Below are 14,949 nucleotides of genomic sequence, written 5' to 3'. Positions count from 1 at the left end.
TTTTTTTATTATTTTTAAGTAAGCAATTGAGTTTGAGAATATTTTTTAAAAATTTATATAATTTATATAAGCTACTATGCTAATTACAAAAGATTATATTAAAGTAAATAGAATTATTAGTCTTATTAAAATGTGAGGTTATTTTTACTATTTAAAAAAATTAATTTGACATTCTTATATACTGAATTCTGTTTCTAATATTATTTCGACAAAATTGAATTAATTTAGGAAATTCTATTTAAAAATTTAAAATTTGTACTAGCTAATTTGAAAACTCTATTTATAATTTTGAAATTTGAAATTCTAATACTAATTCATAATTAAGTGACTTCTTAACCGTTTCGATTTTTAAATTTAAATTTTTTTACTTGCCATATTTATAAATGTTCTCTTTACTCAATTTACATTGTTATCTTTTAGATTGTTTCTTCACAATAGAAGTACTTTCATTTTTTTCTCTTTTTAAATATTTTTTCTAAATTTACGTAATTTATAAGGTTTTTAATTTTTATATTGTGTTTAATTTTATTTATTTTTATCGACAAATAATAGGATTGATACTATTTATGACAAAATTAATAAAAATTATTTTTAAATTAACAAATTCCTATATTCCTAATGAACAACGAACGTTTAATTAGGAAATTTTATTTAAAAATTTAAAATTTACACTAGCTAATCTGGAAACTCTATTTAAAAATTTGAAATTTTGAAATTCTAATACTAATTCTTATATTCTTAATCATAAAACTTCTAATGTCTTCTTCAAATCAAGATAAGGTGAAATGAAGAGATTTACTAATTGGATACTTGATGTTGAAAATTAAAATATCTGTTGTTGGTGATGAATCAGAAATTTAAATTTCAGATAATCTATTAATTACAACTATTGATGACCCTCTCTCTCATTTGGTAGACTTTGCATATCTAAATTTGTTGCAAAACATGTCAGATAACAGGTATTTTTAGAGTAGGACAATTCTTGAACCCACGCTTGAGAGTGTCAAAAAGGTAAACAATTTTGTCTTGACAATTTTTCCAGGGATGGAAAAGGAGTATTTGAGTTTTGGCACAACATGTCAAGCTGATGAGAATGAAAATGTACAATAAGAGTGATTCACACCAAAGTTCCTAAATGACATTAAATGTTTGGGACTATCCAATCACAAGTTGACTTTGAAGGCGGGAGTCGCTGTAATGCTACTGCGAAACATAGACCAGACTTTAGGTTTATGCAACGGGACAAGATTAATAATTAACGAATTTTGCAGCACCGTAATTGGAGCGACGGTAGTGACCGGTAGAAATATTGGAGATAAAGTGTACATTCCAAGAATGAACATGATCCCTTCAGATTCAGGATTGCCATTTAAGTTCCAACGGAGATAATTTTCATTAACAGTATGCTTTGCAATGACCATTAACAAGAGTCAGGGTCAATCATTATCACATATAGGACTTTACTTGCCAAAATCAGTGTTCACCCATGGACAATTTTATGTTGCTTTGTCAAGAGTTAAGAGTCGCAGTCGTCTCAAGATTTTAATTCTAAACGAAGACGGCAATCCAAAGTCATCAACAACAAATGTCGTGTTCAAAGAAGTTTTTAATAATATTTAGGTAAGAATAATATTATTTTTATTTTAATAATATGTTATGATTTACACTTTTGTATAAATATTTACTATAGATATAACTAATTTATCTATAATTCTGTTTTCAGATTTGAGATGAAATGTGTAACAAGGAGCACAACATCATATGCCAATTGCTTTTCTAATGAAGTTAGTAAGATACTAGGTTGTCGATAAATTTTTATTAGCCTTTTGATATAAAATTTAGTATAAAATTGACATGCTATTATTACAGTTATATATATTTTTATTTTTTTCATGTCTCCTTTCTTATGGTTCAAGAATATTATAGACTTCAAACTCTTCTATTTACTTTTTACTTTGAATAAATATAGAACAATATATTCAATACGTTTATTATATAACGACGATGATTGTATTATATTAAACTCAAAAAATTTATGATTATAAAATATTATTTTTAATTTAATATGTCAAATTTAAATATAAGTCTGTGCATCGTACGGATTTAACATTACTTTATAAAAAAAAAGCATTCATTTGGCATGGGAGTTAACTGCAACTGAGATTAGATAACTGGTAATTGAACTCAAAAGCACACTCCGTAAGAAAATATTTTCCTTTCTTCTACGTTACTTGTTCTTTCTTTTGTTTGTTGTTAGTTATTTATTGTATACAAATATCTTTTTTTAAGAATTTTTTTAAAATAAAAATTATAACTTCTCACAAAAAAATATTTTTTTTAATTTTTTTAATATTTTTATTTTTATTATTAACTCCGCCTATGTTACATTTGTTGTACATAGCCGATCTCAAACTTGGATAAAGGAGGAGGGTTGTGTTAAGTCTTTGACAACCAATATAAAAACTTAGTCGAATCTTCATGACATGAATCAAAGATGTTATTGCGCTAAAACTAGGTCGTTACCTGGAAGCAACGCGCTGTATGGCTCGAGTACAGTGTCAAATGAGAAAGAGCCGTGGCATCGGTGCCCGGATGTAGTGTTAAATGAGCAAGGGTTACCACGTTTCCCTGAACGAACAAGGGTAATTAAATTAGTTCACAAAGTAAAAGGTAAAAGTCGGAGCGACAGAAGGTTGAGATTTGAGACATTGAATATAGGCACCCTAACAGAAAAATCCATGAAGGTGGTGGATACCATGACAAGGAGGAAGATTAACATTATGTGCTTACAAGAAACAAAATGGGTTGGTGCGAAGGATAGGCAGTTAGATACTTCTGGATTCAAACTTTGGTATACAGGAAAGGTGAAGAATAAGAATGGGGTAGGTATTATTGTGGATAAGAAGTGGAAGAAGGATGTAGTGGATGTCAAGAGGGTGAGAGATCGGATCATCTCTATCAAACTTGTGGTGGAGGGAGGTACTTTTCATGTGATTAGTGCCTATGTACCGCAAATGGGTTCGGACGAACAATACAAGATAAGATTTTGGGAGGATTTAGAGAGTTTGGTCCAAGACATACCTTCAAAAGATAATATTTTCTTAGGAGGAGATTTAAATGGCCATGTTGAAAGAGAAGTGACTGGGTATGGAAGTATTCACGGAGGCCATGGTTTCGGGGTGATCAATGTCCAGGGTAAAACTATTTTGGACTTTTCCTTAACATTTGACCTTCGTATCGCAACATGTTTTAAAAAGAGAGACGAACATCTTATAACCTATAAGAATGGCATGACAAGCTCTCAAATAAACTTCTTCTTGTTGAAGAGAGTCGACCAAAAATTTTGCATTAATTGTAAAATTATTCCGGGAGAAAGTTTAACAGCACAACATAGGATGTTTCTCATGGATTTTCATGTTGAGCAAAAGTTGAAAAAAAAGACATTATACGAAGAACCCAAAGACGAGGTGATGACGGATGAAAGGTAAGGAACAAAGAAGCTTCCTAAGACGGGTAGGAGAAGAGACAAAATGGGAGGAGAATGGAAGCGCTGAGGAGATGTGGAGGAAAATGGCAGAAGTTATCAAAAGAACAGCAAAAAAAAGTTTTGGTTAATCTAAAGGATAGGACCAAGAAACAAGGAATCCTGGTGGTGAAATGCGAGTGTACAAGAAAAGATAAAGGTGAAAGGGGAGTGCTTTAAAGAGTGATTTTTATGCCGCAATGCAGATAATTGAGAAAAATATAAGGCAGCCAAGAAAGAGACAAAAGTGGCTGTAAGTGAAGCAAGAACAAGAGCATACGAGGTTCTCTACCAGTCTTTAGGCACGAAAGAAGGAGAAAAATGTATATATAGAATCGCAAAGAGCCGTGAAAGAAGAACGAGAGATTTGGATCAAGTTAAGTGCATAAAGGATAAAGACGGAGGGGTGTTGGCTCAAGAGGAGAAGATTAATGAAAGGTGGAAGAGCTACTTCTATGAGTTATTTAATGACAGGCATAAGACTCTTCCGAGCATTGGTCGGTTATGCACATGGGAAGAAGATCAAAACTTTGACTACTACCAAAGGATTCGAGAATTTGAGGTAAAAGATGCTATAAAGCAGATGAAAAATAGCAGAGCGGTAAGACCTGATAATATCCCGATTGAAGTTTGGAAGGGCTTTGGAGAAAATTGTATCAATTGGTTAACCAAGCTTTTTAATGAGATTATAAAATCAAAGAAGATGCCTGATGAGTGGAGGAAAAGCATATTGGTACCTATCTACAAGAATAAGAGGGATATACAAAGTTGTAGAAACTATAGAGGGATCAAGCTCATGAGTCATACTATGAAGTTATGGAAAAGGGTGATAGAACGGAAGTTGAGAAAAAAGACACAAGTAATAGAGAACCAATTTGGTTTTATGCCAGAAAGATCTACCACCGAAGCAATATACCTGTTAAGAAGGATGATGGAGAGATATCGTAGTAATAAAAGGGATCTACATATGGTGTTTATTGATTTGGAAAAAGCATACGATAGGGTGCCAAGGGGGGTCTTATGGAAGGTTTTAGAAAAGAAGAGAGTAAGGATCGCATATATTCGTGCAATTAAAGACATGTATGATGGAGCCACAACAAGTGCGAAAACTCAATGTGGTGTGACAGAGGAATTTCCCATTAGTATAAGATTACACCATGGATCTTCCTTAAGTCCATACCTTTTCACATTAGTCTTGGAAGTACTCATACAGCACATCCAAGAGCCTGTGCCATGATGCATACTTTTTGCCGATGATATCATCCTTATGGGAGAGTCAATGGAAGACCTGAATAAGAAGTTGGATTTATGGAGAGAAGTTCTGAAAGTGTATGGTCTGTGCATAAGCTGTAGCAAGACGGAATATATAGAATGCAAATTCGGTCTGCGAAGGAAAAACCTTAATATAGAGGTGAAGATTGGAGAAAATATCCTACGAAAAGTTAAAAGTTTTAAGTATCTTGGGTGCATCATACAGGATAATGAAAAGATTGAATAGGATGTAAATCATAGGATCCAAGCAGGTTGGTCAAGATGGTGGAGTGCATCTGGTTTTATATGTGACAAAAAGGTACCTTTAAAACTTAAAGGTAAATTCTATTGCACTGCTATAAAACTGGCTATGCTTTATGGTACAGAGTGTTGGCTGGCCAAAAGGGAGCACGAATATAAGCTAAGTGTGGTAGAGATGAAGATGTTGAGATGGATGAGTGGTCATACGCGAAAATAAGGAACGAAAATATAAGGGAGAGAGTAGAGTAGCACCCATTGTGGAAAAGATGGTAGAATCGCATCTCAGGTGGTTTGGACATGTGAGAGGAAGACCGACAGAGCACCCAGTCAGGAGGGTGGATGAGATGGAGGATGGACAAGGGGTGAAAGATAGAGGAAAACTTAAGAAGACCATCCATGAGGTCGTCAAACGAGATCTACATGTAAACGGTCTCACGGTAGACATGATACATGACAGAGCTTAATGGCGTCGTTTGATTCATGTAGCCGACTCCATCTAGCAGGACAAGACTTTATTGTTGTTTGTTTTGTACTTTTATTTTTATTATTAAAAATTTATTAAATATGTTAAAAGATTAAAAAATTTTATTAAATTTTTTTATCAAATTAATAGCAAAACAAGCACTAAAAATATGATAAAAAAAAAACGCCTTTCTTTTGTTTTGTTGTCCAAGCATGGACAAAAACTACAACATTGTATTCATTTTAATTGATGGAATAAATATTGTCTACTTTTGGAGGAAAAAAATGAAGGTTTAATAATCTTTAAAAATTCCCAAGGAATTAGTCATTGGGTTCCGACTGATAGATATTCTGGTGCAAAAAAAAAAAAAATCTTTAAAAATCTAAAACAACCAGCCTTTTGAATTAATATTTGGTGTTGAGTTAAATCTGCTAATGTTGAGTTAAACCTGCTAATGTTGAGTTAAACCTATTTAATTTCTCACGTCCATAATCTATAATACTAACCTCTCTTTTAATAAGTCATATTGTCATAATATGGTATCTTTTACCAATTAAACATTCGAAGAAACATAGTTATAAAGGAATATAATGAAAGAAATTATCTATTCATATGCTTTTGGATAACTTTCATTCATCATGATATCAAGCTTTATATAATTATTAAATTAAATATACCTTATATAAGTTATAACCAAAGATACAAAACAACATAATGCAAAATGAATTCTTAGATATGTACCATTCAGGATTTTGTATTCATAGATACCACGAAGCTATTTGGGGAGTAGGAATGAAGAATGAACATAAAATAACTTTTACAACATATAGGAAAATGAATTTGTATGTGTCAAAGAAAAAAAAAATCTGGATTCATGCAGTCTCAAGCAAAAGCTTCACGCCACCTAATCGAAGAAGAGCCGAGGAAAATGTTGAACTGTTTGTTTCATTTTTTTTCTTTTATGGTTCACTTTTCTTTGGAGGGTAGAACGGAGATGATGCACTCAAATCAAAAGAAGGGAAGCTAGTAGCACGGGCAAACTTAACAAGGCGGCGCAGATGGTGACCCTGGACTGTGCATTCCCCTGACCTCCTGTCTTGGTTCCGGCAGGAGCCGGAGATGGGGATATTTTGGAAACTGCGGGCAGTGGTGGCTCTATCACTTCAGAGACTGTTAAAGGTGGAACCGGTGCAGGAGCCGGTGGTGCTGCGCCGGGCGGAATGGCTTGAAAAAGAGCACCTGGTTGAGCAGGTGCCATGTAAGGAGGTGTCTTGTTACCCAAATTTAAGCACTTGTTCCCTGCAGGAGAATGGGGAGTAGCTATATTGGTGAACTGAACCAGTAAGAATGCGACTATCGACCACAAGATATGTAAATACTTTTCATGAAAAATGTTAAATATGAATACCGCAATATCTATTAAGTATAAAAGATGTATTCAAATATGATACTGAATACCTATATATACAATTCTAGAAACATTTTAGTAATTATTCTAGAGACTAAACCCCCAAAGTGGAGATTCACTCCTTGCACCGATTTGGTCCTTTAGATTCCAATTGAACTATTACCGTCCCTAGATAGATTTCCGAGCACCATAGTGGTCCCTCGATTCCTTTCCGGCAGCGACAGAAAACGGAGTGATGAACGAGCACTTCAATGCCATGCGGGACACGGGTGAAACAACAACGTTTACTTTTGGTGTCCAACAAAAGCAGAAACGACATCGTTTTGGTATATGATGGCATCTAAAATGGTTTGCACAAGCCTTTGATTATACAAACACTTCTTCCTTTTTGCCTTAATTGGGTGCCAAAAGCAAACCTCGTTTCACCTGTATCTAGCGTGGCATTGGAGTACCAACTCATCACTCTATTTGCCAAGTCATTGCGGACTACTATGGTGCTCGAGGATCAATCTTGGGGACGATAATAGCACAATTGGAACCTCAGGGACTAAATTGGTGCAAGGCGTGAATCTCAGAAACTACTATGGGAATTTAGTCTACTATGAATATGACATTGTCTCAAATAATAGATAGAACAAAGAATTTTATCTTTGGTGTAAAGTCAGACACAAAATAAAAAAAACCCAAGGCAACAATATTTGATAGATATAAGCATACATGATCAAAATTGAAGTATTTGTGCATAATATTTAGCAATGAGAGGTGAAATGGAGCCATGTTATAAAAGAATTCGCTATCACTTACTTCTGTATCTATTTGCAGTTTTTGGGAAGTCTGTGATGACACCATCAATTTCTGCTCCTGTAACATATGAGTTGATCTCCTCAGTTGCATCTGAGAAGAAATCCCATGCCTGAGAAAGAAACTCATTGCTGAATGTTTCCACGAAAACCGAGAGGTTAGAAGATTTTAGTTTTGACACAGTCTTTGTAGTGCCTGTCAAGAAGAGAACATCCTGAGGAAATACAGAATCCTTGTTGATAACCACAGAACTTGCAAAGCTTTTTATATCCGCAATGGCGGCATTATCTGCATTGCTGATAGTCTCATCAACCTCGTAGACAAGCTCATAATTGGTCTTCTCCTTGAACTTCAGTAGTACAGAGCTACTAGTGGATCGAATCATAACTTTCTGTGGTCCCGGTTTATCATAACCTGCTTTGCTCAAAGCATTCATGACTGAATCAATCACACCTAACCCCTGCTTCTTTGCCAGATATGCTGCATTCTGATGAGAGGAAAGAAACTAAAATGTTAATTGATAGGGGAAAATGAAAGGAAAGAAACCAAAAATATTTTTTTTATTGAAAATTTGCAGGAATATGATTTTGGACAGTAAGCATAAGCAATCTCTTTTTTTCAAACTTTCAATAGAGGAATTTCCCAAAAAATATATAGGGAGGAATTGATTAACAATGCAAGACTTGGCACACCTGCACTTGCACTTTCTCAATAATTTTTTATCATTGATCCAACTATTGAGTTATCTATCATGATCATCATTTGAGCCAATTTTTTTTTATTGAGAAAAAAAAAAACTAGATATCAAGAAAAATGGAATTAAATAGTACTGACTTGTTATACATTTAAAACAATTGTTACCTTGATTTTGAAAGTGAATCGAACAATTTAGTATTAATGTTAAATTGTGGGAAAGATCATAACATATTAACTTCTCTGAAAACCTTTAAAATATGATGTAATGGTGTAATAACTGTATTATCTCACTATATATAATACACACGACACATCTCAAATGGACTATTAGATAGTAACTTAAGTCAACCCAAACCATTTCACATTTTCACACAAAAACTTACCCTTATTTTTATCAAGATAATATGTTCAAATTACAGCTAATAAATGAATCCTATACAGGAATTGCGAGCATTGAATAACACACCTCAACAATGATCATGACACCTGACAGAGAAGTCTGGTTTTTTGCCAAGGATAGGAAATCCGATAATGTTACAAATTCCCCAGCATTCCTATTCTTTGGATTTCTTTTCAATGAATAATTGGTATAGGGGTTCAATATTGAGGCTGCAAGGGAAAAAGCGAAAGCAAAAAACTTTGCATTTATTTCATTTCTTCAGGAATTAAAAAATAAAGGACAAAAACTACAGGCAACAATCTACAAGACAGCAGAAGATTCAAGAGGAATAAAGTTGTCATGATAATGATTAGTGAAATGTTGATTATCCAATAAAGAGGAATTGTAAGCCACAAAACACTTATGCTTGGACAACAAGACAGGATTACAAAAATGCATATAAGGAGATAACGAAAAATGATAGACCATACAACTAACTGAAAATTATAAAGGCTTCCGTTGACTTACGGGTCAGGCTTTTTATGTTATCCCAAGTCAAGCTGAATGTAAATATGCCATTGCCAGACTTAATCTCTGGGATAGTTGTGGCAAGTGTGCTGAAGGTTGACTGAGCGGCATTAGTAGTCTCTATAAGATCAATGGAACTCAAGCAAAATGGTACTCCATCTTTAGACAATTGAACTGGACAGTCGAGAATATCCACACCATCTGATATGGCTTTTGTATAAGCTAAATCGGTACAAGCAGGATAATCTCCACTTGCTCCATATTTTGAGATAACCAAAGTGTTAACTGAAACATGAGTAACGTCAGAACAGCATTATACAATGAAACAATAAGGAAATTACTAACGAACAGTCACAGTACATGTTCCAAAAATCAGAACAGGGCAGTGCTGTACCTTTTTTTGTGGCATTGGTTCCTAGATGTGCAAAGCAATCTGCAAGTGTAGCATTGGAGACAAACGAATTCTTTAGTGAGAACTTAGTAGGAGAGGGAAATAAATGTATACACGCAGTCATTTTCATAGGCTTAAGGATGTAAAGGCCACAACAAAAAACTGAGTGCAAACTTGTGTTTAGAAAATGTGATGAGATCTACAATTATAGTAACTTAACAGTAGATAATATATTATTTATCAGGATCACAGACCTACCTAGAGAAGGAAGCATATTAGGATGTGAAATCAATAATGCCTTGAGCTGATAGGTCACTCACTAAAAGATTTTTAAGTAACTATATGTATGCTATAGGTTATTATCTAACAGATCTCAGTAACTTTATGTGCATGCTAAAATCAACAGTAGGACATGAATCCCCTAAGGCCAAAATAAGAATAAACGAGACCCGTGTGGCGGTGCCCTTTCTTTCATCAAGGATTGATTACAACTACCTTAGTGGCACTGGAACCCTCATCAAAGGTGCAAGAATCCCATATTCTCATTATATGTAAAGTAAACTTGCTAACAGAAACGCTAAGTTTGGGAAAGATTAATCACCAAATTCCAGGATCATGCATCATTTGGTATGTAAATTCACACTATAAATATATATATATATATATATCATTATTTCCTTATTAGTATTAGTGTATTAGGGTTTTATACTGTTATAAATAGATGTGAGTATTCCTCTCATGTTAGACACGTCATATAAGAGTAACATGTTTTTTCTTTCATTTTGCTGAATACTTAACTCTCTTATTTTCCTAATTAATCATGGAATTCAACAATAACTGGCTTTAAAAAAATCGAAATGGATTTGCGAGACCGGATAATGGAGAAATAAATTGTTAGAGACAGAGCTCTTAATGGAATTAAAAGTTTACAAAAGAAAGAGGTTCTAGGATATTTCTTGGTGGTTCCTATCATAAATAAATAAATAACTTACCAACAGCTTCAGATGGTGTTATGGGGAAGTCAGATAGCACACCATCAACAGAGAAGTCACCATTGTCGATGAATTGGAGGTACTCAGCAAGAGGATCATAACTGTAATTGTAGCTAATTAGATTATCATTTGCAAAATCAGATGCAAAAACTTCCAGCCCTGCTTTATGTGCATCTGAGACCAATGAGGTATGAGGCTGCAGATAAAGGCCTGAATCTACGGGCCATATGTATCCCTTGGGAACAAGAATTCCAGAAGCAAATGTCTTGATAAATGTAAGATTCTTTAAGAGTGAACCATAAGTTTGATTAGTTGATGGTTCTACAACATCCTGTCCCATGAACCTGAATACCAACTTCGTTACTTTCGGGAGCCGTGATGTTATACTTCTCAAAAAGCCAACCTCCGGTGATGAGATATAACTGATAACTACCCTTTTAGAAGCTGCAAGTACAAAGCTTCTCATACTCAACTTGTGTTGCGAAAAGAATGCATCATGCTGAAAATAACAGAGAAAACAACACTTAGATCAAGGGGAAAAGAAAAAGGCAACCTGTGATAGAATTGAATATTTCTTCCAATTATTACCTGAATATTCAGCCATATGCCTGGTTGTGGTTTTGATATCGCAGCTATATCGTCAACAGTTTGCATTGGCAAGCCATCATACAGATTAGTTCGAGAATATATTCCCTGAACCACTGCCAAGTAACAAGAGATTGTCAGCAACAATATAAAGATAAACTTTAAACACTATACAGACTGAAAGTGTAACAAGATCAGCATAAGAGAACACATACAACAAAAATGCTGCATTGGTAATTTTTTAACTTACCAGAGACATTGACTAGCTGATCTGATGTATAATCCACGGAAAAGTAGCCAGTGGAGCGGACACCATTTACTGAGTAAGTAGTACTCTTGTTTGGGTAAAAGTTCGCAATGTCAGTATCATTATCAATCTTGACATCTGCAAGGCAAAGGCCGAATCCATCTTTTGTTAATTGCACATCACACCACAGAAGGACATCAGATACACTGGTTGATAATGCAAACTGGTAGGCAAGGCTTGTGGAATCAGGAAATAGCCCTGAAAAACCACCTCGTGCTACGACCAACGGACGATTTCCTGCAAAAAGAAAATTACAATAAGTGGATTTCAATACACCAAGCATCATAGAAAGCTAACATCTGCATTCAAGGTTACCAAACTCTCAACTAAATGTAGGAATTCCCAAATTTAGACTCTCAAATGGACTTTGATTACCATGAGATCATCTAGGTAAACGGAAGGGAGGAGTGTTAGGGGCCTTTTGTGATTTGTAACCATCAATTAGTCATTATTGGTATTTTTAATGGTGTAAGATTTCACCCAATAGTGTGAAATTACTCGCTTTTCTTTTGCTGGTTAATTGCTGGACAGATTTTAATATAGGTGCTGGCTCCCTAGACTTTCACAAAGGGAAATATTAACATGAGTGGCTCAAAAGAGAATATTAATATTTTCTTTTGAAAAAAAAAGAAAAGAAATAAAACAACGGATAAACTTGGAGGTTATGTGAAGAACTTCACTATTACTCACTCTGTGATCAGAACATGCAAACATTCCAATTAACTGTTACATTACTTTAACCCACAACTATTTCATAAAAAATGCTAAATCTTGTATTGAATGGATATTAAGATGACAATCATATTAGGAAGATGATTCAGATATACAAGGCAAAATTAAACTTTTATGTTATTTTTTCCTTCAGATATGGTTATCGGGGGATCCTAATCAACGAGACATCAAATCAAAGTGTCATACTCATTTTCAACTTCCCTTCAAACTAAGTAATTAACATTAGCATTACTATTAAGTAGCTTCACCAACTTTGTTTCCACGCAAAAACCAAAGAACAAATAAAGTATAGAGAGTATAGAACAGAAGAAATGAAAACACAGATCGTTAGTAAGTTAAAAGAAGGAAGTTACACAAACCAGTGAGTGTGTTCCACGCGGGTGTGGTGGATCTCTGAGCTAAAACAACAGCTACAAGAAGCGACTGAACAACAAGAAGTTGGAGAAGCAACGGTTGCTGCAAAGAACTTGAGCTCCACATTCCGGCAATCTATGCAGATTAAGAGAGAGAGAGAGAGAGAGAGAGAGAGAGAGAGAGAGTTGGTAATGAATGAGCTCTTTAACCCAGAAGCAGAACCTGTGTGAAGTTGGCAAGCGTATACACCTTTTTTGTTCACATATTTATATTTATTTATTTATTTATACCATAAAAGTGTAACTCAATATAGGGAGAGTGTCTAACTTGACCAAATTTTTTTTGGATTTAAAAGGAAAAACTTTATTGTCGAGAAAAAAAAATGTATAGTAAAATAATCATTTGTTATGTATATCACATTTTTATGTAGAACATTAGGATATTTTTCTTTTCCAGAATCTAATTCTCTGTTTTTCCATTTATTTAACATTAAAGTTTGAAGCCTTTCTAGAGGAAAATGTTTTTCACTTAACTATAGGATTTTTAACAATGTTTTCCTACTTTATTACAGGGAAAGTGATTAATGCAATTATTAGAAATGAGAATAGTTAAATTTGTTTCACTTTGTATACTATAAAGATTGATAAAAATTTGATATATAATTTTTTTTCTAAAATATTTTTTGTCACATATATTAACACAAATATTTTTTATTATTTGTAAAATTTAAATTCAAAACTCTTTATTTAAAAAATAAATGATTTATTATTTTAAGTAATTTTTGTTTATTATTTTTTTACAAATTTAATAAATAAAAACAATTGATAAAGAATAAAAAATAAAAAAATTATCTATATACAAATAAAATTACACAAACATAGTACAAATATCATTCCACATTAAGAAAAATAGAACAGTTTCAATTCTTTTTGCTCTAATATTAACAAATCAAAACTTAAAAAGAAGAGTGATCAAGTAGACAAGAATTCACAAATAAAAGTAGAAAACTTAATTAGAAGAGAGTAACTCTAGATTCAAGTCCAATCTTCCATAGAAAGGAAATAAGAAACAAAAAGCTAACTTCTCTTCAACTTTAAAACGCCTATAAATTTAATCATAAAGAAATCAAATTAATTTTATTTTTATAAAAAATAATTTTTATACTATAAATGTACTCAAATATTAATTTTATTCAATGTGTAAATTTATTAATATTCTAAAATTTAAGAATATAACTTTTTTTCATTGTCTTTGGATCAATACAAAATTAATTTTATTTATTTATGTATAAATTTGTTTAATATTTTTTTTTTATGGATAAGAATAGTACTCTACAAGAACAATACCTGCTAGTACTAAGATGGTAAGATGAGAGCGAAGCAAGCAAACGGGCCGATGGCTAATGGTGATTTAGTGAGAAACTAATATAACGGAGCAGTACCGTAGCAACAAACAGAACAAAGCAGATCTGAAGCCCAGAACACCAAACACGAAAAAACAGTGAGGCTGAGACAGCAGCAAGACAAGCCACGCTAGCAACAATGGGAGAAACCAGAAAGAACAGAATGTGATGAGTATGTTTGGAAGCGGTGATTCTAATTAGTGGAAGCGGTGATGGACAACTCCTATAGAAATATGGAGAGATGAATGAAGGACGCTATTTACTTCAAGACGCAAGAAATTTTATTAGGTAATAGTGAGGCCAAGCTGGCTTGAGCTTTCATTTTTTTAAAATAAATAAATCTATGTCAATTGTCAAAGGCACAAAAACCCAGCTGGCTTGAGCTATAAGCCGCGGTTTTGACTGATGTCGACCACGTTCTGTGTGGGTCCAGGCCGCACGTAAAAACAGAGTTAGTGAGAGGACAATGTGGGATGGTGACTTTGCAAAACTTGAAAAATGCGATTCGTTTTGTTTTTTTAAGGGTGTGAATACGATTCGATAAGAAGAGTAGAAGATTGACTATTAATATTATTATTGTGTTTGATTGATGACGATGGTAGTGCTAAATGCTAATTGTTGAGAATTTTTTTAGGTTTTTATTTTAAAAAATATAAAAGAACATCAATTTCCAAAATATATATGTTAATAGAGACAATTAGCGCTTGTGAGATAGCTAGTTTATTCTCGTAAATAAGCATAAATCACAGTTGGATAATAACATATATTAACTATTAGAATAATTTCCTAAATCAATTTTCAATACTTTTTTGTTTGACACTTCAATCCTTCATAAATTTTAAAAGATAAATTTATCTTTAATATTTAGTTTTATTG

General features: G+C 33.3%; 1 protein-coding gene across 2 annotated transcripts; it reads right to left on the bottom strand.

Annotated features, from left to right (window-relative positions):
- Positions 1 to 6,157: 6,157 nt before the first annotated feature.
- LOC107478428 (glycerophosphodiester phosphodiesterase GDPDL3) lies at positions 6,158 to 14,369 on the bottom strand. 2 transcript variants are annotated; one of them, XM_016098564.3, is made up of 10 exons: positions 14,018 to 14,369; positions 12,677 to 12,806; positions 11,529 to 11,822; positions 11,282 to 11,394; positions 10,694 to 11,192; positions 9,705 to 9,743; positions 9,311 to 9,595; positions 8,870 to 9,012; positions 7,711 to 8,194; positions 6,158 to 6,797 (listed from the first exon to the last, which is right to left on the bottom strand). In XM_016098564.3, the coding sequence occupies exons 2-10, from the start codon at positions 12,795 to 12,797 to the stop codon at positions 6,502 to 6,504; spliced, it is 2,274 nt and encodes a 757-aa protein (XP_015954050.1). In that variant the 5' UTR covers positions 12,798 to 12,806; positions 14,018 to 14,369; the 3' UTR covers positions 6,158 to 6,501. The 2 variants fall into 2 exon arrangements, with proteins under 2 accessions (XP_015954050.1, XP_052115097.1); XM_052259137.1 differs by lacking the exon at positions 14,018 to 14,369 and having other exon boundaries at positions 12,677 to 13,247.
- Between the last annotated feature and the right edge of the window lie 580 nt (positions 14,370 to 14,949).

The sequence above is a fragment of the Arachis duranensis genome, chromosome 3, assembly GCF_000817695.3.
Source record: "Arachis duranensis cultivar V14167 chromosome 3, aradu.V14167.gnm2.J7QH, whole genome shotgun sequence".
In the NCBI taxonomy this organism is placed as follows: Eukaryota; Viridiplantae; Streptophyta; class Magnoliopsida; order Fabales; family Fabaceae; genus Arachis; species Arachis duranensis.
The sequence above is the reverse complement of the archived record's forward strand: the minus strand, read 5'-3'. Positions and strand labels throughout refer to the sequence as shown.

What these genes read in the sequence shown, in the direction of transcription:
- LOC107478428 (XM_016098564.3), bottom strand. Translation starts at nt 12,797, where the DNA reads ATGTGGAGCTCAAGTTCTTTGCAGCAACCGTTGCTTCTCCAACTTCTT. An exon ending in AACACCATCTGAAGCTGTTG is followed by an intron (nt 9,744 to 10,693) that starts GTAAGTTATTTA and finishes CTACACTTGCAG; the next exon opens with ATTGCTTTGCACATCTAGGA. An exon ending in GTGTCATGATCATTGTTGAG is followed by an intron (nt 8,195 to 8,869) that starts GTGTGTTATTCA and finishes TCCTCTCATCAG; the next exon opens with AATGCAGCATATCTGGCAAA.